We start from the raw sequence: 26,085 nt of genomic DNA, 5'->3' as shown, positions 1-26,085 counted from the left end.
GTGAAGGAAGACTCAGAACCTTGTCTTAAAGGGCTCAGAGCTTACAGTGTGTAGATGAGCAGAGCTTGATGTATTGGTGTCTTGTATGTAGTCCAGCAGGCTAGGGCAGCATTGTCCAACATAATAGACCCTGGCTACATGTGATGTTTCCACTTAAATCTGTTAAAATTAAATAAAATTTAAACTCCATTGTGATAACTGTTTTCAAGTACCTAGCCACATGGGGCTAATGGCTATCCTACTGGACACAGCAATATGGAAAACTTCTTTGCAGAAAGTTCAGTTGGGCACTGCTGGCAAAACTGGGGTCAGCTGGAATCAGATAACCCGAGCCCAGATCTCATATCTACTACCTCCTCACTCTGTGAACTCTTAAAAGCTATTTCTTCATCTGTAACATGGGAATAATGAGAGTACCTGCTCTGTTGAGTTGTTCTGGAGATTGAGAAAGTGTACTTTCTCTTACTATGGTGAGAATAAGCATGTAATTAACTCTTAGTAAGTACATTTATTGTTCCTTGAGTAACAAAGACAGTGTGTGGTGTTTAGGGAGTGCCACAAGAGATAGGAGAGATGAAGTTGACTTTTAGTTTAAATATATCAGAAAGATACCTTTGAGATAGGTGGCGTTTGAGCCAGGTCTTCAAGGATAGGTGTAACTTACGGTATAACTTGGAGTGTGATTGAACAAGTCTAGGAATCTAATGTGCATGAGAGCTACAGATAATACCATTATATTTTATTTGAGATTTATGCTAAATGAGAGAGCTTTAGTTGCTATTGTCATGAAAACTAACAAAAAGGGGTAATTATGCGTGATGATGGATATGTTAATTTGTTTCACAGTAGTAACCCTTTTACTATATGTCTACTAAAACATCAGGTTGTATACCTTAAATATACACAATAAAATTTATTTTTAAGAAGGAATAGGTAAAATGTAGACATCCAAGATTGATTTGGGATGAGGAGGAGACCCTCAAGGCAGAGGGTCTAATGCCTCACTTAGCCTCTGCTGTAGCTGTCAGCTAGAACCAGTAATCCCATAGTGTAACCCAAAGGTGAACTCAGGAATGAACTACATTAGATGTGGGACCTGGAACAACCAGAGAGACAGTCAACATCCATTTTCCTGTTTTTCCCAGATTCACATTGAACTTTTCCATTCTGTCCACCACACAGGACCCTGAACTTGCTGATGGCTCGAGCACATTTGCCAAGCTCTGCAGGTTTTCTGCTGACTGTCCTCTTTATGTCTCTCCCAAAAGAGCAAGGGGCTCCCGTGCACAGAAAAAATACCTATGTATAAGGGAACGACGATGCTGGCAGGAGACTGTCATGCTTGGCAGCAAGCCAGAAAGCACGTCAGCTCAGCCTCCTTGCTCTAGGAGAGGCCGTGGACTCTCACCTTGGCGCAGAGACATGAGCAGCCCATGTGAGAAAGGTCACAGTGCATTAGTAGCTCTTTCCGTTGGGTTTTGCCAGAGTTTGGCAAGAGAGACAAGATAGGGGCGAAAAATCCTAGGGAGTGAAGTGACTTAGCTAGGTTCACAGGTCAGGAACACCATTAGGCTAAATCACAAATGCAACAAATCTATTACCAGTGTAGCATGTGGTGTACTGAGCTAGCCTCTTTGAAGATACCTATGAGCCCAGGCAGAGTAGGCACGGAGAAAGAGGGGCATAGCTGGGAGTCAGTCATCCATTTGTAGATCCATTCATTTGCTCATTCACTCATTCATGCAACAAATGTTTATACAACACCTGTCAAATGCCCTCAACCCTATTTTGCTGAGGAACATGCAGCACTCAGATAGGTAAAGGGATTTGTCCAAGGTCATCCTGCTAGTAAGCAGATAGCTTGGATTTAAACCCAGCCTTACTGACTCCAAAACTCTTACTGATGTTTTTAAACCTGAAAACAGTCAGAGGCAGAGTTAAATGATAGGGCTGACAGGGTAGTTTTACCAGAGGTTAGAGAGAAGAGAGATGAGTTTGATTGGATCAGAATCAAGGGTAGTTGGTTTGTGGAGCGGCGTGCTGGTGTGGAGAGGCTGTGGGGCCCCAGGTTCCAGACACCACTCAATCAGCAGACAATGCTGGCAGGCTCGAAAGCCCTCCTCTTTTCTAAGTCACGGGACTGCATGCCCAGAATGTCTGTGAGCGGCCTTGTGCCAGCACTGTGACCACTCATGCCAGGGCCTGTTTATTTGCTGGCTGGGAAAGCTGTGTGCCCTGAATGAGCCCCATCAGTCCATGCTGTCTCCTGATGAGGCTAGGGGTTACTGGGTTCTGGCCGAATCAGCACTCCTATATGCAGAGAGAAACCTGTGGAAGGTTGCAGAGAAATGCTTTGTGACTTTAAACAAAAAAGAGGAGGGAGTAAGCGAAGAGGGAAAGAAGGAAGGGAGGGAAGGAGGGAGGGAGGAAAAAAAGGTTTACATTATCTAGATTGTTTTTAATAAAGAGCCAAGGTTCATTTTGTCACTCTATTGTCTATCATCTATGTATATCTTTCTTTAAAAAAAAAGATTTATTTATTTATTTAAAAGTCAGAGTTACACAGAGAGAGGAGAGGCAGAGAGAGAGGTCTTCCATCCGATGATTCACTCCCCAGATGGCCGCAATGGCCAGAGCTGGGCCAATCCAAAGCCAGGAGCCAGGAGCTTCTTCTGGGTCTCCCACATGGGTTCAGGGGCCCAAGGACTTGGGCCATTCTCTACCGCTTTCCCAGGCCATAGCAGAGAGCTGGATTGGAAGAGGAACAGCCGAGACTAGAACCAGCGCCCATATGGGATGCCGGCGCTTCAGGCCAGGGCATTAACCCACTGTGCCACAGCACCGGCCCCTGTGCATATCTTTCTTAAGCATAAAGACAGTATTTAAATCACTACTTCTCAGTCTATAGCAAAGGGCCACTTTAGTTTTGCTTTTTCCTATTCCTTGAAAACCTATATCAGCAACAAAAATGAATTGATGTAAACATGAAATGGCTCAGGAATGGTGCAGCACGAAGTTCTCTAAAAGGTTCCACATGCTGACTCTCCATTTCCACACTTACTCTGCCATGGAGGAGTAAGAAACAGTTGTGGAGTTCCCACCTTGAGTAGCACCAGTTAAAATTCATTATTCTGACCACTTCTGTAGCTATTCCTTTGATTCCTTTGAGTATAGTAAGATCCACAGGTAGTGCAACTTGGCAAATTGGCAGATTCTCTCCAAGAAGTACCATCTCTTTTTGGCACATTGAGCCTCTTATTTTGTACCTACTGGTCCTTGGGCCTGGTGGCTCATGCTTTCAGGAATGTGTGTGTTGCACAAAAGTACTCAGTCCTAGCAGGGACATTGCAGAAGACAGCAAAATGGTGTCAACTGGCAGACATGGAAACATCTGCAGAGATTGTGCAGTACAACCTCCTTATCTCTTCTAGAGGGAAATTGAGGCCAAAGTTCACACAGCCTGTTAGTGGTAGAGGCTCCAGATTTCTTTTTTGTTTTTGTTTTGTTTTTGTTTTGTTTTTGTTTTTTTTTATTTTTTTATTTTTGACAGGCAGAGTGGACAGTGAGAGAGAGAGAGACAGAGAGAAAGGTCTTCCTTTGCCGTTGGTTCACCCTCCAATGGCTGCCGCGGTTGGCGCGCTGCGGCCAGCGCACCGCGCTGATCCGATGGCAGGAGCCAGGTGCTTCTCCTGGTCTTCCTTGGGGTGCAGGGCCCAAGCTCTTGGGCCATCCTCCACTGCACTCCCGGGCCACAGCAGAGAGCTGGCCTGGAAGAGGGGCAACCGGGACAGGATCGGTGCCCCGACCGGGACTAGAACCCGGTATGCCGGCGCCGCAAGGCGGAGGATTAGCCTAGTGAGCCGGCCGAGGCTCCAGATTTCTGACCCCTAGTTATCCTGCTGTGACTCAGTTCCCCAGCACCTCCCTGACATTTTTGTCAGCCACAAACTCTGGCTTCCTCACATTCTGTCCTTGCTGTCTCATTCCCAGCAAGTGGGGGAGTTTGTGAAGTGCTGAGTGGGGGAGTTTGGAAGAGAATTGGATAATGGCCTTGGGTTTCCATGAGCCACTTCAGAACTATCAGAGCTACACTGGCAGTGGGTGTCTTTTTTGAGAGGCACTGATCAGGTCAGCCAATGGAGATTGTTGGAGGAGGCTATGCCAGTGAGGGTCTGAGAGCTGTGTCATGTAACCATTCAAATATGCTTAGCCTGGGAGAGAAGATTCTCACAGGACCAAGACCACAGGATCATGATGCATGCACTTCACATCTTTGAAGACTTATCTTGTGGAACAAAGAGCTGAGTGATTCTATATACTTTCCAAGCTTTGGCTGGAATCAGACTGTTGCAATTACAGGAGGTAGCTTTGAACTGAGTAACGGAAGATTACATTTCCAGTAAGTAGAGTCCTTCTGGAGAGTGTTTCTCTGTGGGTGAGGGAGCTCACCGTTACCAAAGCTATGCAATCAATGCTGATGACTATGCACAGTGAAGCTATAGCTGGGGTTATAACACTGATGGAGTTGTTCAGATTGAGCACTGCACAACCCAACTTTTCACTGATCTCTTTCCGTGTCCTTTTAGGAAGCTACATAGTGACTGTTTCTCTTCTCTCTAATAGGCATTTATTGGGCATATCTACATCCACCAGTCCCTCTACTATTCACTGGGAGTGTTGTAATGATTTGGTCATGTTCTGCACCATTGATGTTCTTCCCCCTTACTGAGAAAGTCATACACAAACAGAAGAAACCCTAAACTGAGGGTCTAGAAACACAAAGTGAGGCAAGAGTCCCAAAGAGCAGGATTTATTCTGACAAAGGAAAGCAAGGCAAACCAGCTGGAGGAGGCAGAAATTGAGTGGGCATCCAGGAATAGGCAGCCTATTGCGAGGTAGAGATGCAGACTGCATCAGTCAAGGTCTTGGCAGGAAGCAGATAGCTCTTTCAAACAGAATGAGAGGAGAGTTGAAGGGGGTGCTGTTTTGAAGGAGAGGCTATTTGCATTCATTTAGGCAGCATTGTTTAGTACAACCAACAAGAGCTACCCCTATACTCTAGTGCAGGCAACTATGGGAGCCATTTCCATACATGGCGGATCCGAAGCCATGGCCTCTAGAGGCAAGAAGAGGGAGTGGTTAGAAACCCAAAGACAGTGGCTGTATAGGGATGGTTTCCTGGCAGCAGCTGTGGCCCCTCAGCAGATGGAAACAGCCAACCTACAGCCTCCTGACCAGAAGAGGACCAGGAGACTAAATTCTGTATTGTCACTCCCTTCTGCCTTCCAGTCTCTCATCAGTGCTTCCCTTTAGGTGTACCAAACTGTAAGTCACAAGGCAAAGAATCTCATGGATGCCATTCATAGAGGCTAGCCTTCTTAGGGCAGAATGCAGGGTAGAGTGCAAGTGGATGAGTAAGCAGAGGGTGTTCAGAGCACAGAGAAAGCCAGGACATGCAAATGGAAGGGCATAGCAAGGGCATAAGGAAAGGTAAGGACTAGGGTAAGGAAGGACATGGAGAATAAGGAGTTAAGCTGTGTGGCTGGAATCAAAACTGTGAGCAGGGAGACCCACAGTGTATCTCACAGGAAACTTTAATAGCAGATTTAATCCTCCCTCTCTCCTTCCTTCCCTCATCTCATCCCAGATTCCCTTGTTTCTAATTTCCTATGTCTTTGTCTTGATAATTATTTTTTAATGTATTTGTTTATTTAGAAGGCAGAGCTGCAGAGAGGCAGAGGCAGAGAGAGAGAGAAAGAGAAGGAGAGAGAGAGAGGTCTTCCATCCATTGGTTCACTCCCCAAATGGCCACAACAGCCAGAGCTGGGCCAATCCAAAGCCAGGAGCCAGGAGCTTCTTCTGGGTCTCCCACTCAGGTATAAGGTCCCAAGGACTTGGGCCATCCTTTACTGCTTTCCCAGGCCATAGCAGAGTGCTGGATTGGAAGTGGAGCTGCCAGGACTCAAACCAGTGCCTATATGGGATACTGGCACTGCAGGCTGCAGCTTTACCCACTACACCACAGCGCTGGCCCAAATTGGTAAACATTTGTTGAATACTCATTCTGTATCAGCCCAATCACTGCCAATTTGAAGCTCACCTTCTAGCAGGTAAGACAGACAAGTTCAACATCCATTGCCAACACTGATGTGAAGGAAGTGTCCATAATACCTGCCAGGACGAGTAGTCTGTATGAGCAGTAAAAGCCTTTCTATGCAAGTGGCCATTTAGAAAAAGTTTTCCAGGTGAGTCTTGGTGATTCTCTACAGTGGTGGAGATGAGTCAGGTAGGCAGAACTTCATATGCAGCCATCAGAGTTGTCTACACACAAGTAGAATGCACTTCACATGCCCTTTCATAATAGAAATGAAAACCTAGATATTAATAGAAAGTCCTAGTGTCAGGAAATCCAGGGATAGCTGACACTCTGGGATGTAACTACTTTACTGTAAGAGGATATTGCAGCAAACCCACTGAGTTCCTGTTTGGACCCCTCCAAACTGCAAGCCTGGGCGCTATCAAGTGAACTTCACCTTTGTCCATAGAGAACTATTCATTTGGAATAGAAAGGATGGGAAAACCAGAAACTTCCCCTACCCATGTTGTCTCATTATCTCCTAAGGAGACATTTTCTTTGTCTTTATTATTATTATTACCATCACTACTACTATTATTATTCAAAATGTAAAAAGGGCATTTCCTGAAGTTAGCTTTTGGGTTTTGCTATGTTTGTTACTGTGGGGTTTATTGTTGTTTTGGACCACCATGTTAACATTGCTAGATATCTCCAAAAGGGGAAGTAATAAGTCTCTTTTTTTTAAAGACTTATTCATTTTGAAAGTCAGAACTATAGAGAGAGAGAGAGAGGGAAAGGCAGAGAGAGAGAGAGAGAGAGAGAGAGAGAGAGAGAGAGAGAGCTGGCAGCTACAACTCTCCGCAGTGTCTTCCTCTGCTGCTGTGCAGAGCCCATTAAGTGAGGTGTCCTACTTCTTTCATCGGATCATCTTATGGAATATATACTTCATACTCCCCAGATGCTTATATATATATCTGAAAAAGTTGCATGGAATCAGAGATTTCAAAGTTGAAAGGAGCAGAGGCTGGATCTGCCTTCCTCCTGCTGTGGAGGAGAGATCAAGCTGTCAAGAAGAGGTTAGCACTGATGTTGGCCACACAGGAAGACAGAGGCCAAGCTGAGACCAAGGCTCACCTCCTGCTTCCATTACTCATGTTCCATGTCAGTCGCATAGCCATTGCCTAAGAATCTTTGAAGCTGGCATTTTGGAACCTGGCAAAGTAATGTTTAGTATAGTCATGTTCTTAGTCATCATCCATACTTTGTTAAGACACTTAGTATCCAGAGCACTGTGGTAAATGCTATAGAGGCCCAGGATTCCAGAACTTTTGTTTCAGAGAGTTTGCATGCTCTGGTTTAATGGCATTTTGTCACAGCCATTCAAGAAATGGCAAGAAGGGAGATGACTAATTTCCAAGTAAACCACACAAACTGTAAGGTCCATATGCATTATGAGAAAAGGCAAGCTCACTGTGGTTTAGAAAAATTAGGAAAGGTATAGTGGTAGAGAAGGGGTGCAAACAGGCTTCTACCATGGGCATGCTTTATATTGAAAGTGAAAAGTTACCTCTGCAGGTCAGACATGGGACTTGAGGTTGGAAAGTGTTGACGGTGTGTGTGTAAAAAAAGATAAGTCTGGTTTGGACTCCATGCAGATCGGTGTCATGAATTGTTCTTCAGGTTATAGACTTCAAAGTCTCATACTGAGTTAGAGTGGAGGAGTTGAGGGGAAATAGAGCCTAGCTTTGACTCGGCTGTTTCTTAGCTATACAATCTTGAGTAAGTCTTTTAATCTGACTGAACCTTCATTTCCACATCTATCAAAAGGGAATGATAATAATATCTGACTGTCTGGAACACATATTGTTTTATGTGGCCATGAGGGTCACATAAAATAATATCCCAGGGAAGGGTTCTGGGAAGAGTTAACCAGCATGCAGATGAAAGGGACATTGTTTTTTCAGTAACTTTCTTCATTCTTTTCCAGTAATCATGTAAGAGAAACTGCTTGGAATTTTATAATCAGAATATCAGGGTTTATTTAACGTGACTAATATTCATTAAAGCAATAACAGGAGTCAGGCCTGGTGTAGTGGAAAAATTATGCATGTTGGAGACTGACCAGGGTTTGAATTTTGGCTCCACTATGCACTAGCTGTCTGACCTTGGCATGTTGCTCAGTAAGAGTTGTCGGTTTCTCATCTGTAAAAATTGGGTGATAACAGCTATCCTGTGGCACATCATGAAACTTAACCAGAGTCATCTGTGTGAAACACCTGGTCTCTGGTGTCTGGCACATAGTAGGTGCTGGAGCAAAGTGCCCTCCCTTCTCACATGCACACGTGGATACCATCACCTCCCTGTCAGCCTTGTTTTATGAAACTGTCTTTCTCCAGCCTCTTAAAAAAGGCCTGGATGAAACTGCAATATACAAATTGAGAGCTTTACCCAGATTATACTCATTCTTAAAATACTAGCTCTTTTTGTTCCCCCTTAGAACTGGTCACAGAATTGGTATTTTTAAATAAAGATCACATAGAATATCAACTTATTGAGTTTGCTCACTAGTTTATTTTTAAAATGACCCAAATGTCTGATTGTGTTAGAGGACATGTTTCCTCATGGAACCATCCCAGGCAGTGTTGGGATTAATCACATGGAGGAGGGGCCAGTTTGGTTGAAGCCACTGGAGTTTTTGACCCTCTTCAGCCCTCATGTCTGCTTCAGTGTTGATACACAAAGAGACATATCCAGGCATATTTATACATGTGGTCCTATTTTCTCCTATTGAGCCTGGTTTTCCTTTACACTTTTTTCTTCTGAACAAAGTACACTTTGACTCATATGTTCTAGCCAGGAACCTTGTGCCCATGCCACCTTGATCTTTGAGAGTAGAATTTAGGGATGACTGGAATCAAGTGAAGAATTGTTCATGACCCCTAAAGATGAGGCTAATAAGGTGTTCACAGCAGTGGCCTATAAGAAGTGGTGGAGGATCAGTGCAGTCAAGCAAATAAATAAGAATAAAAGTTTTGGAGACAGGATGTATTTCAGTAGAGCTTGTGACCTTGCACAAGTCTCAGCCTTTGGCAAAGACTCATTTGCCTGTTCTGTGAGGTCAAGAATGAAAGTAACAGTCGACTGCACTGAGTGCTTTAGAGGATTTGACAAAATAATACATAGTCAACCTTTTAGAACAATACTTGGTACATCGAAAGCACTGAAAAATAGCACTTGTTATCGACATTGTTGTTTGGGGATTTCCCTTCTCTCTGAAGTCTTCTGACCTCTTATATCCCATGTCTCTGACTTCCTAGCCACTTCTCAAACCTGAGCCCACTCACTGGGCTGGAGAAAGAGTCAAAGATGACCTAATCAATCACTCTATTATCAAGAGTCCATTTATTTTCACTCTCACACATTCCATCTTTACTTTTAAAAAATTAGATTTCAAAAGCCATATAGAGGCCGGCGCCGTGGCTTAACAGGCTAATCCTCCGTCTTGCGGTGCAGGCACACCAGGTTCTAGTCCCGGTTGGGGCGCTGGATTCTGTCCCGGTTGCCCCTCTTCCAGGCCAGCTCTCTGCTATGGCCCGGGAAGGCAGTGGAGGATGGCCCAAGTCCTTGGGCCCTGCACCCCATGGGAGACCAGGAGGAGGCACCTGGCTCCTGGCTTCGGATCAGCGAGATGCACAGTCCGCAGCGGCCATTGGAGGGTGAACCAACGGCAATGGCAAAAAGGAAGACCTTTCTCTCTGTCTCTCTCTCTCACTATCCACTCTGCCTGTCAAAAAAAAAAAAAAAAGCCATATAGAGTTGAAATGCTAATGTATTCATTTTCCCAAGGGATGAACAGCATGCCACACTAAGATTGTGCTTTTTCAGCAAGAAGCAAAGGCATGTCTGAGATCCCTAGTTGGAACTCATTGAATGGTGAGCTAATAGGAAAAGAACCAGAAGATGAAGAGGTGTCCATGAGGTGCTTAGGAACACACTGAGCAAGTTCTCTCCTGGCCTGGAACACCCCATATCCTCAAAATTGGCAAGCAAGTGTTAGGGAACTTTGGAGGAAACGCCGGGGAGCATGCCCTCATCATGCTCCCTCTGCCCTCCTTTCCTTGATGTGCATTCCCAGTACCCATTCCCTGGATGGATGGGCAAGAGCACTGGGTATCCTTTGGAAGGTCTTAGCAAGAAGCAGCTGGGTTTCTCCACCCTATGTTTGATATATTCAGCACCCTTGTTCTCCCTTTCCTACTGCTAGTGACCCAGACCACTCAAGACAGCCTCCACACTTGGTTAAATTCCCTTCCAGGTTAGAAAACAAAGCCAGTGCAGGTGTGTGGGAGGGTTGAACTGACAGACAGCAGTACATTTTGTTTTAGTGAAATACATTTCTCTAAATCAATTACAGCTCAGCTTGTTCCTTCAAACTCACAACTGGGCAGTTTTCCATCTCCTGAGAGGGAACCTCCACACCTCTGCTCTCACTTTCTGGAAACACAAAAACTGGCGTGTGAACAGCAACATGTTTTGTTCACATTTTGTTTGTATAAGTAGACCAGGCTCATGTTTTCCTGGGATTCTTTTGGGGGTTGGGAGTGTGCTTTCTATCTTTCTCTTTACTCTTTTGCTTCTCTGCTGTGTGGTCTTGGTTGTTTTAGCAATCTGCTGGCGATGAGTTGAGCATGGGGGAAGTACTGTCTCCATTTCAAGCTACTGATGTTTGTGATTTCAGACTTTTGTGAGTTCAGGTGGCCAACCACAGCTCTTAGCCTTGAGTTTGACTTTTGACTACTGAACTATTTTTAAGACCACGGAAGGCAATGGTGACTATAACTCCACAGAAGCACAAAGTATCTCAGAATCTTGCAGAGGGAAGAAGAGACACAAGGAGATCCCTTTCCCATGAGGATCCATGGTAGAAAAACATAGTTTGCTTGTGGTTTGACCAAGCATAAGGAAGTCACTGAATTATTCCAGTCACTTAATGGTCAGCATGGAATAAGCCACTTCCCTTCTCTTACTTCAAATTCTTTTTTTGTAAAATGTGACAACTCTGAACTGTTTTCCTATTCATATATTCTCAGAACAGACAATGGTAATCCTGGCTCCAAGCTTGAGGGGACTAGAGCTAGAGTACCAATGGAGAACTTGATATACTTAAAAGGAACAAATAAAGCCTTGCATTAGCTCTGGGGATAGCCAGAAAAATAAGACAGAATCTCTGTCTCCAAAGGTTGTACCAGTCCATACATCTAACTGGGTACAGTGTTTCAGTGTAGCAATGAAGGAGAAAGCCCTACTCACATTACTCAGATCTGAGTGGCCTAGTGATGGTACGCTATACTTGAGGAGTCTGCCTGTGTGCTATTTTCATTCCCTGGAGCTTTGAACTTGCCATTCTGTCACAAAAATCAATCTGAATTTAATTCTGCTTTCCATAGCCTGACATAACAGTGTCATACTTTCCAGCATCATGTCGGCACACTTGAATTCATTGATTGTCACATAACTCTCTAAGAGCTATGTCCATTTTAACCCATGAAAGTCAAAAGTTTGGAAAAGTCGTTAGACTTGTGTTAGGTCATCTACAGATATCTACACCTACTGTGGTGCTTCTATTGTTCTAACTTCAAGTAAACATGATATTTGCCTTAAGTTAGGTGATGATTTTATGGAGCTGTGATCCAGGCTAACATCCAGGTGTTGCCATTTTGATACATTTGATGATGATATACTTCTTGATCAATCTTTCTCAAGCTTAGTGTTTAGTATTCACATGCATTATATGACCTACATGTCTGAAACTAAGATCAAACTACAGGCTTCCATGAATGTTACTACTTATAGTATAGATGTGACTTGTCTTTGTTTAATTGTGTTTCATACATAAAATAAGCCACAGGACTGTTGGTGAGCTGTGTGTATTGCACTCAATGTGGTCAGTTGTATTATTTATTGATTGTGATTTTGATGTTCCATAGAAGAAGTGAGATGGTGGGAAGAGAATACTGTGGACCCTTGAACGCCATGATTCTGTTATGAAAGCAATGGTTTGCCACGAGATTGTCACATTAGGACTTCTGACCACAATATCACATTTCAATTACTGTACTTTATTATTCAGCAAGAGGTTCCTCATGCCTTAATGATTGCTCTGAAAATAAATGAACTCTGTGTCCCTGAGGCTATCAAAACAGAGATTGTAGAACTCCAAGTAAAGAGATTAGAGAAGTGACTGTTCATTCAAAAGTTTGTGATGGTGTGTTTGAGAGTGCATATGTATGTGTCTATAAACTATATGCCAGGCATAGTACAAGGTGCTGGAGTACAACACTGCACATTCAACAGGGCACATGTGATTCTGCCTTTCAGCATTTGCTGCACAAAATAAGTAACTAGTTGGATAAGTGTTGCCAAGGAAAAGTACAAGGTGTTGAGGAGCCTCAGAGGATGGCTACGTAACTCAGACGTAAGGGGTCAGAATCACCTTCAACCTGAGTCCTGAAGGATAAGTCATCTTGTGCAAGTGGTGTAGCTGAGCATGCCAGGAACCAGATGTTCTGATACTTTCCTTCTGCCCCAGCACTGTCTAAAATCCATTTTCAGAACTGCAAATGAGAAAAATAGCAGCAACATATTTCCTATCAAATTGTAGTCATTTTAAAATAGAGTCCTGAATTCTGAGATTATTTTATTCTTTCCTTTTGAATACTATTCAAGAACCTTTTATGATATGAGGGATATAATACATGGCGGGTCTTTTCCCCTTTTGAATGTTTTTTTTTTCCACCAAAATTAAAAGTTTCTATTCACTTCCACCTCAGTTTTTTTAATGACCCAAAGGCTTGAGGCATCTCTACTGGCATCTCCTGCTTTTGGAATCCCTCCTTCTTCTGCTCTAATCCAAATCCTCGGGATCTTCTATCCCAAACATCACCTGCTCTCCATCTGCAGAGAGCTGCAGACCCATGACTTTCCTAAAGATTGGCCCTCTAAGTAACTCAGCATGAGGCACAACCTTGGGAGACGCATCTCTTTCTGGGTTTATAACAGCATTAAGGACGCTTTGTTGTGAACGTCTGAGGTGGATAAGGGGTGTCTACTACAGTGCACCAAATTGGAAACCATTTCAGCCTCTCTCACTCTAACCCCCACTAGCCTCAAATTGTTCCCTATGAATGAATACCATTACCTCTTAGATATTCTTTAATCCACCTCCTTTTTATGTATGTCAGTGTCAATGCCTCCTTCCCAACTTTCCTACCTCCTATAGTCCATCTCCCAAATTCCTCCAGAAACTTCTCTGGGAGAAATACACCATATCATTTTATTTTTTTCCCACATAACCTACCAGGGTCTGCTCTTTGTTTTCTCCATAAGCTGATGTGAAGGACCCTTCCTGGGGGCACCCTTGCTGACCCGTCTAGATCATCTTCTGAAGCTCCTCCCATATTTCTAACTTTGCAACATTTCAGGTGGGAACTTGCATTTTCTCATATTTCTCATTCTTTTCGAGGCCTCTGGACTTCCTGGAACTTTTGATACTTTCTCGTTTTTCTGATGGAACCACAGTCCATTCTTTATGTGAAGGCCTCAGTGGTATATTACCCATCTTCAGCTGAAAAGTGTCATTTCTCTACACTCTGCCACAATTGGCACCCTCTTTATAATACACATATTGTTAGATAATACAAGAGACTAAGAGTTAAGGATATGGTCTGCAGCATCCAACAGACCAGGGATCATATTCAATGATATGTCTGACCTCTGATGCCTAAGAATGAAGAATCTTGGAAAACTGTGTCACCTCACTTAAACCATCTTCTTCCCTTGTAAATTAGAGCTGCTCATACATAACCCTGAGGGAGTTTGTTGAGCTTCAAAGAGACAATAAAAATATTAAAAAGTACCTTAGCAGTACTAGTATCTAATAAAGTCCTCTAAATGCATATGTTATTAGTGTTATCACATTGTGTTGTGATTTGTTGTTATTTGTGATTTGTCGTTATTTACTTATTTCACCACCTTCATAAAATTTATAATTCTTTTGTAATGAAAAGTATTTCTCTTAATATTTGTATGGCTAGTTCTATGTGGTAGAATCTCAATAAATGTTGATGAATGAAAACAGAAAAGAATCAATGAATGAATGATATGTGGGAAGGAAGAAGTTAGGAAGGAAGGAAAGGGTGAAGGCAGGCAGGAGGGAGTGAAGGAGTGAGGGAGGGAGGAAAGATGGGAGATAATATAAGAATGACTTATTCAATAAATGAAAGAAAGACCAATTTTTCAGTTGATCTTTCCCATGTGTGAAACTTCCATACACAAACTGTTATTTCAGAAACTAAACATTCAGTATTCTAAGAATTTAATAACCATCCAAACAATTTTTCTGTGTCTCTTTTTACAGAGAAGAGAGGCAGATTTAGGCATTTCAGATAATGAAACTAAGCAAGAGAATAAAGTCCAGATCTTCAGCGCCCTTGGGATAAAATACAAAATTCAGGTTTTAGTACTGGTCACAGCTTGGAGGAAGCTTGTTATTTGGAACAAGGATATGTATGCAATAAACATTCTGAGGTTTATCTTGCTTTAATGATTTGCCTTGAGTGACTTTGATCTTTATATTTGATAATCATTTTCAAATGGTCTAGTGTGTTCTGAACATGGAGTCGTGGTTCATGGACTTGAGAGCCTCCTTGGGAATGACAAGCTGAAATCAGAATTTGGAAACGGGCAACGTTAGAGGACTTGTTCCATGAGCTGTAGAAACAGGGCAAACTTCCTCCCACCCTATGAGTGGAAGATAAACACATTGGCCAAGCAAGGGGAAGGATTCAGTGAGGACTAGAGAATCCAAAAGGAGGGGGATCTCAGGTCAGTTTCTTCTAGCTTCAAGATCAAACTTAAAAGATTGATGCATCTTGGAACTTTTTCATGAGTTAGATACTCTTCTCATGCATTGCTTCTTGGAATTTTTATATCCTCCTTTCTAGGTTGAATTTTATAACCCCCATTTTACAGATGAGCTCAGGAGAGACTGAGAACTAACATTGTGACATAGTAGGTTAATCTGCTGCCTACAATGCTGGCAACCCATGTGGGTGCCAGTTCTAGTCCCAGCTGCCCCATTTCCTATCTAGCTCCCTGCTAATGCAACTGGGAAAGCAGCAGAACATAGCCCAAGTCCTTGGGCCCCTGCCAAGGACATGGGAGACCTGGTTGAAGCTCCTGGTTCCTTGCTTTGGCCTGGCCCAGCCCTGGCTGTTGCAGCCATTTGGTAAGTGAACCCAACTCTGCCTTTCAAATAAATAAAAATAAAATTTTAAAGAGAGACAGAGACAGAGACTGAGACTGAGTCATTTGGCCAAAGTTACAGAGCCACTTGGTGAAAGAGAGAGGATTGGAACCTCAGATTTGAGTCTCTTAAACAGCACTGTGCTGGCTTTTCCTTTAACCTAACAGAATTGGCACAGCTTGTAGCCTAGAAGTGGCTCACTCTTGGTCAGTGTTTTGCTCAGACAAACCCTTCTGAAGTTGAAGGCCTGCACACATAGCCAGCAGCACACCTGTAACCAGCCTTCACTCATCAAGAGCCTAGGGAGTTTGGCACAACATTCTCACTTTCTGCATCAAGGAAATAGCTGAATGGAGACCTGCTTTGGCTGAGAGCAGAGACTCATCAACCTTTGAACTGGACTCACTGCAAGCCCTACCTCTGACCAAACTTCTTTAAGACGGGAGAAACAGTGCACTCTGCTTCTAAGAATTGGGAAAACTCATATCTTCCCACCCTTTCCACATGATTTCATTTAAGGGTTTTGTTGTTGTTGTTTTGAATTTTGAATGTGGTTCCCTTTTGCTTCTCTTTCAATAAAACAGGCCCTGACAGCCCTCTCATTCAGATTATTACAGAGTTGTACCATCTCAGGCCAGTGCATTTAGGAAATATGTTGTTGGCACTCACCAGTGAGTGAGATGCATAAAGAAAATATTCTAATGACAGTGGAGTTGAGAGAGCTTTGATCTCCCTCCAGAACTGCACTCATGGCTTTGAAATGCAGTTCTGGCAAAGGGGTAAAGTCTGGGCGCCTTGGCAATAGGGCTGGGCCCCCTGAAATAGACATTCCAGGGGACCCACAACCTCCAAAGTAGAATCCAGGTGCATGGATTGCACAGGAAGAAAAGAGAGACTGAGACACCAGTCTTGAGAGGCAGACCTGAGAAGAGGATCTAAATTAGGAGGAACATTCCAATCTAGCTTGACATTTCTCAAACTGTGTGCTTTTACTAGGTTTTTGAAAGGTCGAGGTGGGGAGAGGACTGGGAATTATGGTCAAATATGTTTGGGATCATTTATTGTACCATATGTTTTATTCCCATTTTGCATATTTAGGACTCCGAAATTTCTTGCAATTAAGAAATGTATTTAAGTTTGTTTAGGAGCACATGTAATAAACCCATGTTCCTTGGAAACCTTTTTCATTTAAATATTCATCTGCTTCTTAGCCTTCTATAGATTAAGATCAGCAAAACACTGGGCTAGTTAACAAGCTCAATGAACAAATAGGGATTGTGAGCTGCAGCACAGACAAAGGAGAGTAGTGGGAAGAGGGTAGATATCCAGGTATCACAGATTCTGTGCTGGGCTGCTCAGTGGAGGAAGAGAGTGGAGGCTGCCACCTTCCCCGTGCTTAGCTCACTAAGCTCTGCACTCTTGCAGGGACATGTGTCCACCAGAAGGAAATGGTGACTTTACTAACTGATGCAAAAGTGCTATGATACACAAGTCACATAGCTACAGAGGTTCATCATCATGCCTATTTGTGCCCATTATTCAGTATATGACCTTGAGTTATGTCCTTGAGTCTTGGGATTCTTCCTGTTTTGAAATTATAGCATTTGGTAGAGGCATGCTCAATAGCTGCCAACCAGTGGGAGCTCTCTTCAAGGAAACTTTCAAGGAACAAAGCTAAATCCATAGCCTGATGGAGAAGACATGTGCTTGCACTGTAAATAAAACACAAAGCAAGAGCAAATGTTTAACCCAGCAGTTAAGTTGCCAGTCACACATCAGACTACCTAGGTTCAATACGCAGCTCCAAGATACTGACTGCAGCTTCCTGTCAGTGCAGCCCTTGGGAGACAGTGATGATAGCTCAAGTAGTTGGGTCCCTGTCACCCATGTGAGAGACCTAGTTTGAGTTCTTGAATGCCAGTTTCAACCCAACCCAACTCTAGCTGTTTCAGGTGATAAGGGAGTGAACTACCCAAGGGAAGCTATCTCAGTCTCTCTGTCTCTCTCAGTTTAATTTTCTCTGTCTCTCTGTTCCCCAAATAAGTACATAATTTTAAGAACCCATGAGCAGAGTGATAAGAATTGCAATTAAAAATAGGAGGCACAGGGTGAGAAGGCTCATTTTCAGACACAGGTTATGAAAATTTTCAGGTTGTTGATACTTATCATTGCCCATGCAGCAATGTAATACAGGTAGCCTACATGAATCAGTGAGTGCTTTCTCTGTAACAGCCACCATGCTAGACATATGTCTGTATTGTCTCTCATCCTCCTAACACCCTCCAAGGGGTAGTCAGTACCATCCCTGTCTCACAGGAGAAGTGGTCAGGAGAGGATACACAGAATATATCACATAAAAGCTAGACTTTTCAGGGAGTTCAGATTTGAAAAGCTTACAATTCAAGAACAGAGATTGTGAGGCAGAGGAAGGAAACTAATGGGCATGGGTAGCTAAAGTGTCTAACTGGGGAAATCTGGGCTTCTTAGGATCAGAAAACCATAAGAACACAAGTGGCTGAAGCTTTAGGAGAAAGAAAATTGGATGATGGGGAAGAGACATTGAAAGCTGAGACTTGTAGAGCCACGTGGAGACAGACTGTCAGTTCAGATTTTTTCCCAATAAGAGGAAATCAGAGTCATGGAGACATGGAGAGGCACTCACATTTTTCTGGGTGTGTGCAGACACTGCTCAGCTGTCTCCTCTAATCCTCAGAAACATAAGCAACTTGTCTATGGATATAGGTCTGTCTGTCCCACTCTTGAGTTGTACTGATATATAAATTAATAAACATATGGCACTTTGGATTTGGATAGATTTTTCTGGGGGTGGGTGGATGACTAATGATTTTCTAAAATAAATTTGACTAATTTACAATTTATATGAGAGTTCTTCAAAAGTTCTTGGACAATGAAATTAAAAGTAAATATTTTGGTGCAAAAAGTTTTTGCAATTCATTCATACAAAGGGTCTTCAAAAAGTTTGGGGAAACTGCACATTATGAAAAAAAAAACTGTGTGGATTTCACAATTTTTGCATAAAAATAAATTGCCTTTTAATTCCATTTTTCACAAACCTTTTGAAGACCATGTGTATACAGAGCCAGCCTTCCCACAGTTGTAAAATGAAAGTCAAGTGGCCCTAAGCAAGCCCTTTTCTTTCCTTTATCAATATCCCTAGAATCTCATGTTCCTTCTGGCTTTGATATTTGTGCTTCCTCCTCCATCCATTGACAAGAGAGGAAAAAAAACAAAACACAACTTTCAAAGGATGGAGGGGAGAGACAAATACCCACATGAATTTCTGCCTCCAAGATTTCCCCTCTTATACACTTGGGAGACACCCAGCTTGGCTCTGAGTTGGTGGGAAGACCTCAGGCAGTATAAGGGAAACTTTTAGGCTTAGAGCTGTTTTTTCCCTTTGGGTGGATTCCCCCAGAGAGATGGGGAGGAGAGAAGCCAGTGGGGCCAGGGACCTGGCTAGCTGCCGTGGATTCTTCCCCCTTTGGGAAATGGAGGCTTCCCAAAGTATGAAACAAAACCCACATACAAGCCAGAGAGAGGCTCCAACATCCCACATCTCTGCTTTGGGCTAGGATGAATGCCACCCCCTGAAAAGATTGGCTTCTGCAATTAACCCTGAATAAACAACCAATTAAAACCTCTCCCCTATCCCTGCCCCACCCTGCCTCTTCCTATCATGAAACCTTCTCATCCCAGAGCAATGGGGCAGAGGTGGCTTTCTCTAATAACATTTGTGTTCTTTGCCTTAGAGAACATTTGATGGAAATGGACGAATCAATTAGAAAATAATAAATAATGTGGAAAGGTTTGATCCAAGACAATCTAGGCTCCTCTGTGTTTTTTTTCTCCTCCCATGAATTGTTTCCTTTTTCACCACAGGCCTGGGTGAGCTTGGAAATTAGGTTGCTGTAAGAGTTGGACACATCAAGATTTGTACTTGGCCTTATCCCGGTAGTACGATTTCTGAACCGCTGTTCCTTCATATGTAATATGGGGATAAATGATAGAATAGCTAAGCATGCTCTGAGGGTTTTCTACATATTCTAAACTCTTTACACAGCCATTATTAACCTTCCAATCCTCTGAACAACTCTATGTGTCAGGTACTTTTATCTTATTTAAAAAGCAACTGGGGCACAGGAAGTTAAATGAAATGCTTACTGTGGCCCAAACATCAAGAGGAAATGCCATATTCAAACCTTAGACTCTAACTTGGGAATGAGCCTGCTTACCCACTTTTCTGCAGTGCTTCAAATGCTGAACAGACACAAGACCACATGGGTACCTAACACAGGATCTGGCATACAGGAAGTTCCTAATAAATGTTGGATTTCTCTATTCTCTTTCCCCATCTCTGATTAGGACTCCTCATGAGGCTTCCAGTCTAAGAAGCTGAATGTGGGTTCTTAAGAGAAAGAAAGCCTCAGTACTGGGCCTCCACATTTGGGATCGAGTTGTGTAGCCATCCCTGGAAAAATCAGCTTAACCTGAACATGTCTGCAATCTCTCCCAACTTTATGTCTCTAATGCAAGTTAACATTTTTGTTAAATGCCATAAAAATTATGTAAACATTTGGTCTCATGGTCTTGGGGCTCTCCATGACATTGGTCTCCAAAAGAACACTCTAGATATCTGTCCTACCCTATTCATATTGGGGTAGAGGTATCAGTGTGCAACCTACATAAATACTCTGTGGATAACCAGGCAGTTGTTAACTAATCCCAGTGTATTGATAAGAAAACTGAAGCATCATAATGAGGAATTGTTGAAGCTGAAATTGGGACGTAAATGTCTTGAGTAGACAAGTGCAGAAATGATAAAGGGGTGGGAGTGTGATGGGAATCAAGGGAGTCTTCCTGAAGTAATGATACCAGAATGGACTCAAATTTGTTTACCAGAGGACAAAGTGCTAAGCAGAGCCTCAGTAGAGGAAAGAGTATGAAAGGATATTGCATCACATTGAATATAGGAAATCCTGCCTATTCCCAGAGGAAAATCCTAAAGAGGCTGCAAAGAGATGAGATTGAAGAACAGGCACATTCTTGTAGGTCATGTTTGGAGGGAACTTATGAGTTTACTCTTTTATAAATGAGGAAGCCCTTTTGTTACTACAAGAGGGGAAATAAAGGGAACCATTGCTAATGGATACTTCTGTATATGTCTTGTAAGGGAGAATTCCTAGGGAGAAAGAGTAGAAAACACTGCTAGCTAGCTGTGTGACCTTAGCAAGGTGTGAAGACTTGCTAAAACTATTTCTGCTTCCTCCTCCAGAAAGTGTAGATACCAATACTACCTCCCTACTCGTTAATAAAAAATAAATGGACATAATCATGTGAAGTCCAGCTGCATAGAAGAACCCAACAAACATTAAATGTCATTATTCATTGACTTTATCTCATCTACTGCATCAACTTGCCTACAACTTGCTTATTTATGATTTTATTCATTGATTCATGTCTAAACTTACTCAAGAATTATTGCCAGTTTCTCACAAGGACCCATAATATTTTAACAAAACAGCAACAAAATAGGGGCTGAAGTAAGCATGACAGAGGAGCAAGGTGCCTCTCTATTTAGAAAATGAACTGGTGAATAATATGCCATTGTCTGATCCAAAGCACAGGGCAGTGGCTCACATTTAGTGTTTTTGTTCTGATGAGAGACTCATATTTCTCAAGGCTCTGTCTATCTCTCTCTCTCTCTCTCTCTCTCTCTCTCTCACACACACACACACACAGAGAGAGAGAGAGAGAGAGAGAGAGAGAGAGAGGTAATTAATTCATTTTGAAGATATGTCAGCCTACAAAAGCAGCAACCCCAAATGCAATATCCCTCTCTGGTCTATTTTACAGTTTAAGAAATAGAGTCTTAAAGAAAGCAGAATTATCTATGGGAAACAGCATGATGCCTGAAAGGAAAAAAGGATAGACTTCCAAGTTAGCCACTATTAGCCTTGAATCCCAATTCTGCAACTTTAAGCTACCTATTTAATAACACTTGGACACCTGTACTCATCTGGACAGCAGAGTAAATGCCTCTTGCCTGGTTAATGTAGACAGGAAAAGTAGGGTTTCTAGTGCAGCTCTGTATTCTCCAAATAGGTAGTCCAAGGTACCCATAATTAATGAATGATAGAAGAGCCTAAGGTTATAATACATGATATTTTTCATGGTCTGTGTTCTTCATCTATATTCATGTTTTGTGGCCCTGTCAATATAGAAATATCCTAAGGTCTACAAATGTTGACTATGGATAAATTGTTCTTCAAAACTGAAAACCCACTATTTATAAACTGAACAATATTGACAAGTCTCTTAAAATCAAAAGGACTTATTTCTCTTGCCTGTAAAATGGGATTATTTTACTTATAACATTATCAGGGGAATACAATAAAGTGCTATTTAGAAAGAGATTTGCAAAATGTCTGTCACATAATGGTAGCTCTTAATTATCTGGGGAATGGCATACCTATTATTTGAACAGTACTTTTGGGGGATGATGATAATAGCAAGGTCTCTTTCTATTTTAGAGCTTATCTGGATGTTAATGAGCTGAAGAACATTCTGAGATTGGATGGATCAACACATCTCAATATTTTCTTTGCAAATTCCTCAGAGGAAGAATTGGCAGGAGTAGCAACTTGGCCATGGGACAAGGAAGCCTTAATGCACTTGGGTAAGTCTTAGGAACTCCTTCAGGAGGAAATTGAAATAGAATAGAAATAAACTTAGTAGTAATAATGATCATCACCATCCTCATAGTGGGGGTGGGGTGAACAGCCCATGTATGGTCACTTTCTAGTGGACAGAACTGTAGCACTCCTTTCTCATTTTGATCACCAGGCTATTTTCTAAAGGAAATAGCACCATAATATTAACTTTTTTTTTAACCAATTGGAAAGCTGAGACCCAGAGAAGAACTGAGGCTTATTCAAAATCACACATAAGTCAGTGGAAGAGCTACACTGGAATTCAGATTTTTAAATCTGCTCATTGATTGCTTTCTCCTTATACCCCTTGTCTCCCAGTTCATGCAAATATCATCTCAGCCTGGTAACCACACTGTATTGGTGTAACCAGTCATGAGCTGGCTTGAAAGACATCAAAGACGCAGGAGAGAGTTTGTTTGTAAGAACCCCTTGCTCCTCTAGGTTCCACCCAATGACAACACCAGGAACTCTTCTTACACTCAAATTATATATATCTATAAACGAGACATAAGTTTATGCAAACCAATCACCAAAGGTCAGAAATGACAACAGTTTCTGAACTAGAGTCTCCAAACAAACAGTTTAGTTCTTTAATTTTGATTTTTCCATGATCTCCTCCAGTCCATGTCTATATGTAGACAGGGATGTTTTTACTTGTGCATATTTTAAATCATAACATAGATGTAATTTTGTGTTCTCTTTTCACTTACTATTATGCTATCTCATTTTTCCATGTCGCAGAAGTCTTATAATTACTTCCCATGCAGTTTTTTCCACTTGAAATCACAAGAGAAAACCATCCCTCTGGGTTATTTCCTCCTCTCCAAAGAGAAGATTTTTAATAACCACATAATACTCCATTGAACCAGGGCTCCACAATTCACTTAACCATTCTCCTCTTGGTGTAATGTTCTCATTATTTACAACAATGAATACTGATGACTCAGTGAACATCTTCATCTAGAATGCTAGGGCTCAGCAGAGTGTCAGTGCTGAATGTACTGTCAGGGTCTGCCTGGTCCAGACTTCAGTGTTTGCTCTAAATCTATGGTATCTTGGAGAAAAGAGGTTCTGCATAGAAGTCATGCTGAGTCAAACCAGACTTTGTTCCTCCAAACTGCTCTCATTTCTCACATGTTTTTAGGGAATGAAAACAATTTTTATATGTGTTTGTGTGCTTTTATAAAGCTAAATACAAAGATAAACATCCAATTGTTCTCAAGTGGAGGATTCTGTTCTTTAGGAGGCATTTGCCAATGTCTAGAGACATTTTTTTGTTGTTGTTACAGATGGGGGAATGCTACTGGCATCTAGTGGATAGAAGCCAGCGATGCTGCTGAATGTTCTGTAATGGACACAGCAAAGAATTTTGCTGAAGTTGGGAAATGCTAACATAGATGATGGATGAGTAGACAGAGAGACTCAGACAGACAGGCGTTGGGCAAAATAGAGTGTGCAACTCGGACAAACTTGAAGATGAGGGCTTGTGTCACACGGGAATCACCCCAGACCAAAGCCCGAAAACATGGGAGTGCTCAGCTGTGACTTGACTTAGGAGCATGGCTCTAGGAAAGTCTCTTTTTCCACTCAGCTCCCAGCTTCCTCAAAATAAGCAGGTTTGACTAGATGGTCTCCTAGGATCCTTCTCTGTTCTGAAATTCTATCCTATTGGAAAAGCAACCAAAAATACCATGATCAGAGTCTGAGAAGTGTTGAACAGCAGGTTTCTAAAATTAGAAAAAAAATACTCCTGATAATTCCATGAATTTCACGGACTGGCCGAGGGCCAGGAATATAGGAGGCTATAAATCCATAGCATGTTATAGTATTTCAGCATGATGTCAGGCTCAAGCTATTTCATCTTGTAAGAGAAACAGTGAAACAGGACTCGGGTGCAGAGTTGCCACTCTGTGGAAAGTGGTGAGATAGGAAGGGATGAGGAAAAACAAACAGGACCAGCCTGCACATTAAGTCTGGAATCTTAACATCATCCCTGAAATGGGGATACAACAGGGTCCTGCCCCCTGTTACTTCAGTGTGGAAGCTTCCTGGAGAGACAGAGAATCACTGACACTATTGTAACTCCTTATTTTAGAGCATGCTATAGATGCAAAGTCCATGTTCCAAGATTACAGGACCAATATGAAGCAGAAAGAGAATTGCAACCCATGTCAGGCTTGCTGAAGCTGACCTCCCGGCTGTCTCCTCCCCATCCTGGAAGATGTTGATCATAAGCAATTCTGCAGTAGCCCCAATCGAACCCAATTTATTAGAACCATATTTTTTACCTTTTTTTCCTATGTTACACCATGATCCCTGAAAAAAGCCTTGGGTGGAAAGAGGATTATGTTTCATATTATGATTGACAGAAAATAATTGAGAAAGATTTCCTGTCTCAACTTTTCTTCCTCTCTCTGCCTGCCTCTTCTCATACCCACACATTCTCCCCCCCCCCCATACATCTTATCTTTGTGTTAGAAGACTTTTAGTAATTCAGAATTAATAGATTTTGTGACCCCCTTGACTGAGCAAGCTCACTACCCTGTCTGTGCAGTGAATGATAAAAGTTCCCCCCTACACCTGTTCTGGGCAAGCCAGTCCAAATCAACAAGGCCCCATATCCTCATGATTCCTTTATAAGCAGCTACTCTGCACTCTAAGTCCCTGTTTGCAAGGTTCCCACATCTGAATTGTAACCTTTCCTTAAAAGTTTGTATTTTAAGGGCGCCGGGTTCTAGTCCCAGTTGCTCCTCTTCCAGTCCAGTCTCTGCTGTGGCCCGGGAGGGCAGTGGAGGATGGCGCAAGTGTTTGGGCCCCTGCACCCGAATGGAGACCAGGAAGAAGCACCTGGCTCTTGGCTTCAGATCGGCGCAGTGCTGGCTGTAGCGGCCATTTGGGAAGTGAACCAACGGAAGGAAGACCTTTCTCTCTGTCTCTCTTTCACTCACTGTCTATAACTCTACCTGTCAATTTTTTTTTAAAAAAGTTTGTATTTTAAAATTTAAGTGTCTTCTCCTAGCCTGCATGTGTCTTTCTGTTGCCTAAGTGAACATGGAACAAATATTGCCCATTGATCCTGCTGAAATCTATTCCATCCAGTTCTCCAAGTTAATCAATGCCTCGTCTTCTGGGATGTACAGGACCATTGCTTCTCAAATGAGAATGTACCAGAAAAGTCATTCAAGCTCTTAATAAAATAGTTCGTGATTCTCTAGGCCTGGGGACGGGCCTGAGATTTTGCATTTGTACTCAGAGTTACCAGGTGATGTTTATGCTGTTTAGTCTTGGGTAGATAAGGTGGTATTCCAATTGCTTAGTTAGACCTCACAAACTCTTCAGATGAATCAGCAGTCAGCAAATAGTCATCACATGCTTAATGAAATACTATACTCTGGTATCTGTGATAGGAATTAGCAGTAGGATGCAGATTAAGAGCCCTGGCTTTGGAATCCAAAGATCTTGGTCTGAAATTCTAGTTCTACACTTAACTCTTCATCATAGATATCTTGCCTCTCTGTGAATCGGAGCCTCTCCCATTGAGTTTTGAGCTGATAACAGTGATTTTATCCATAAAATACTCAGCACGCAGTTTGAGGATACATAGCAATTACTCAGGAAGCCCTAGCTCACAGGATCACTGTTAAAATGGTAAGCACACCATGGTATTGGCCTTCAAACATGTTCACAGAGCATCAAAGATGAAAAAACAGGATATAGAACTCACTAAATGTCATAGAATTAGTGGGGGGAGAATAAGAACTGGAACCAAGGTGCCTGAGCTCTAAGGCTTCATTTAAACAAGAACATGCAAAGCCTGCCTTGCTTTCTAAAGAAAGGATCGCAGCAGAAATGCTTACTCCCCAGAAATCTGAGTCCCTGGGTCCTAATGTCTCTTCTTTTAAATAGTTGGAAATTATCATGGGTAAGTGGCTTTACTTATTTAAACATGGGTATTTTAAAAAAATGAAAAATGA

General features: G+C 42.3%; 1 protein-coding gene across 1 annotated transcript in view; it reads left to right on the top strand.

The window, feature by feature from the left end:
• PAPPA (pappalysin 1) overlaps positions 1-26,085 on the top strand; it is a 268,195-nt gene that overhangs the window by 44,535 nt on the left and 197,575 nt on the right. The window contains exon 3 of the mRNA XM_062207691.1: positions 21,932-22,077. Within this exon, the coding sequence (XP_062063675.1) occupies positions 21,932-22,077 (146 nt within the window). The remainder of the gene's footprint in view (positions 1-21,931; positions 22,078-26,085) is intronic.

The sequence above is a fragment of the Lepus europaeus genome, chromosome 12 (assembly GCF_033115175.1).
Source record: "Lepus europaeus isolate LE1 chromosome 12, mLepTim1.pri, whole genome shotgun sequence".
Taxonomy (NCBI): Eukaryota; Metazoa; Chordata; class Mammalia; order Lagomorpha; family Leporidae; genus Lepus; species Lepus europaeus.
This window is presented reverse-complemented; position numbering and strand designations above follow the sequence as displayed.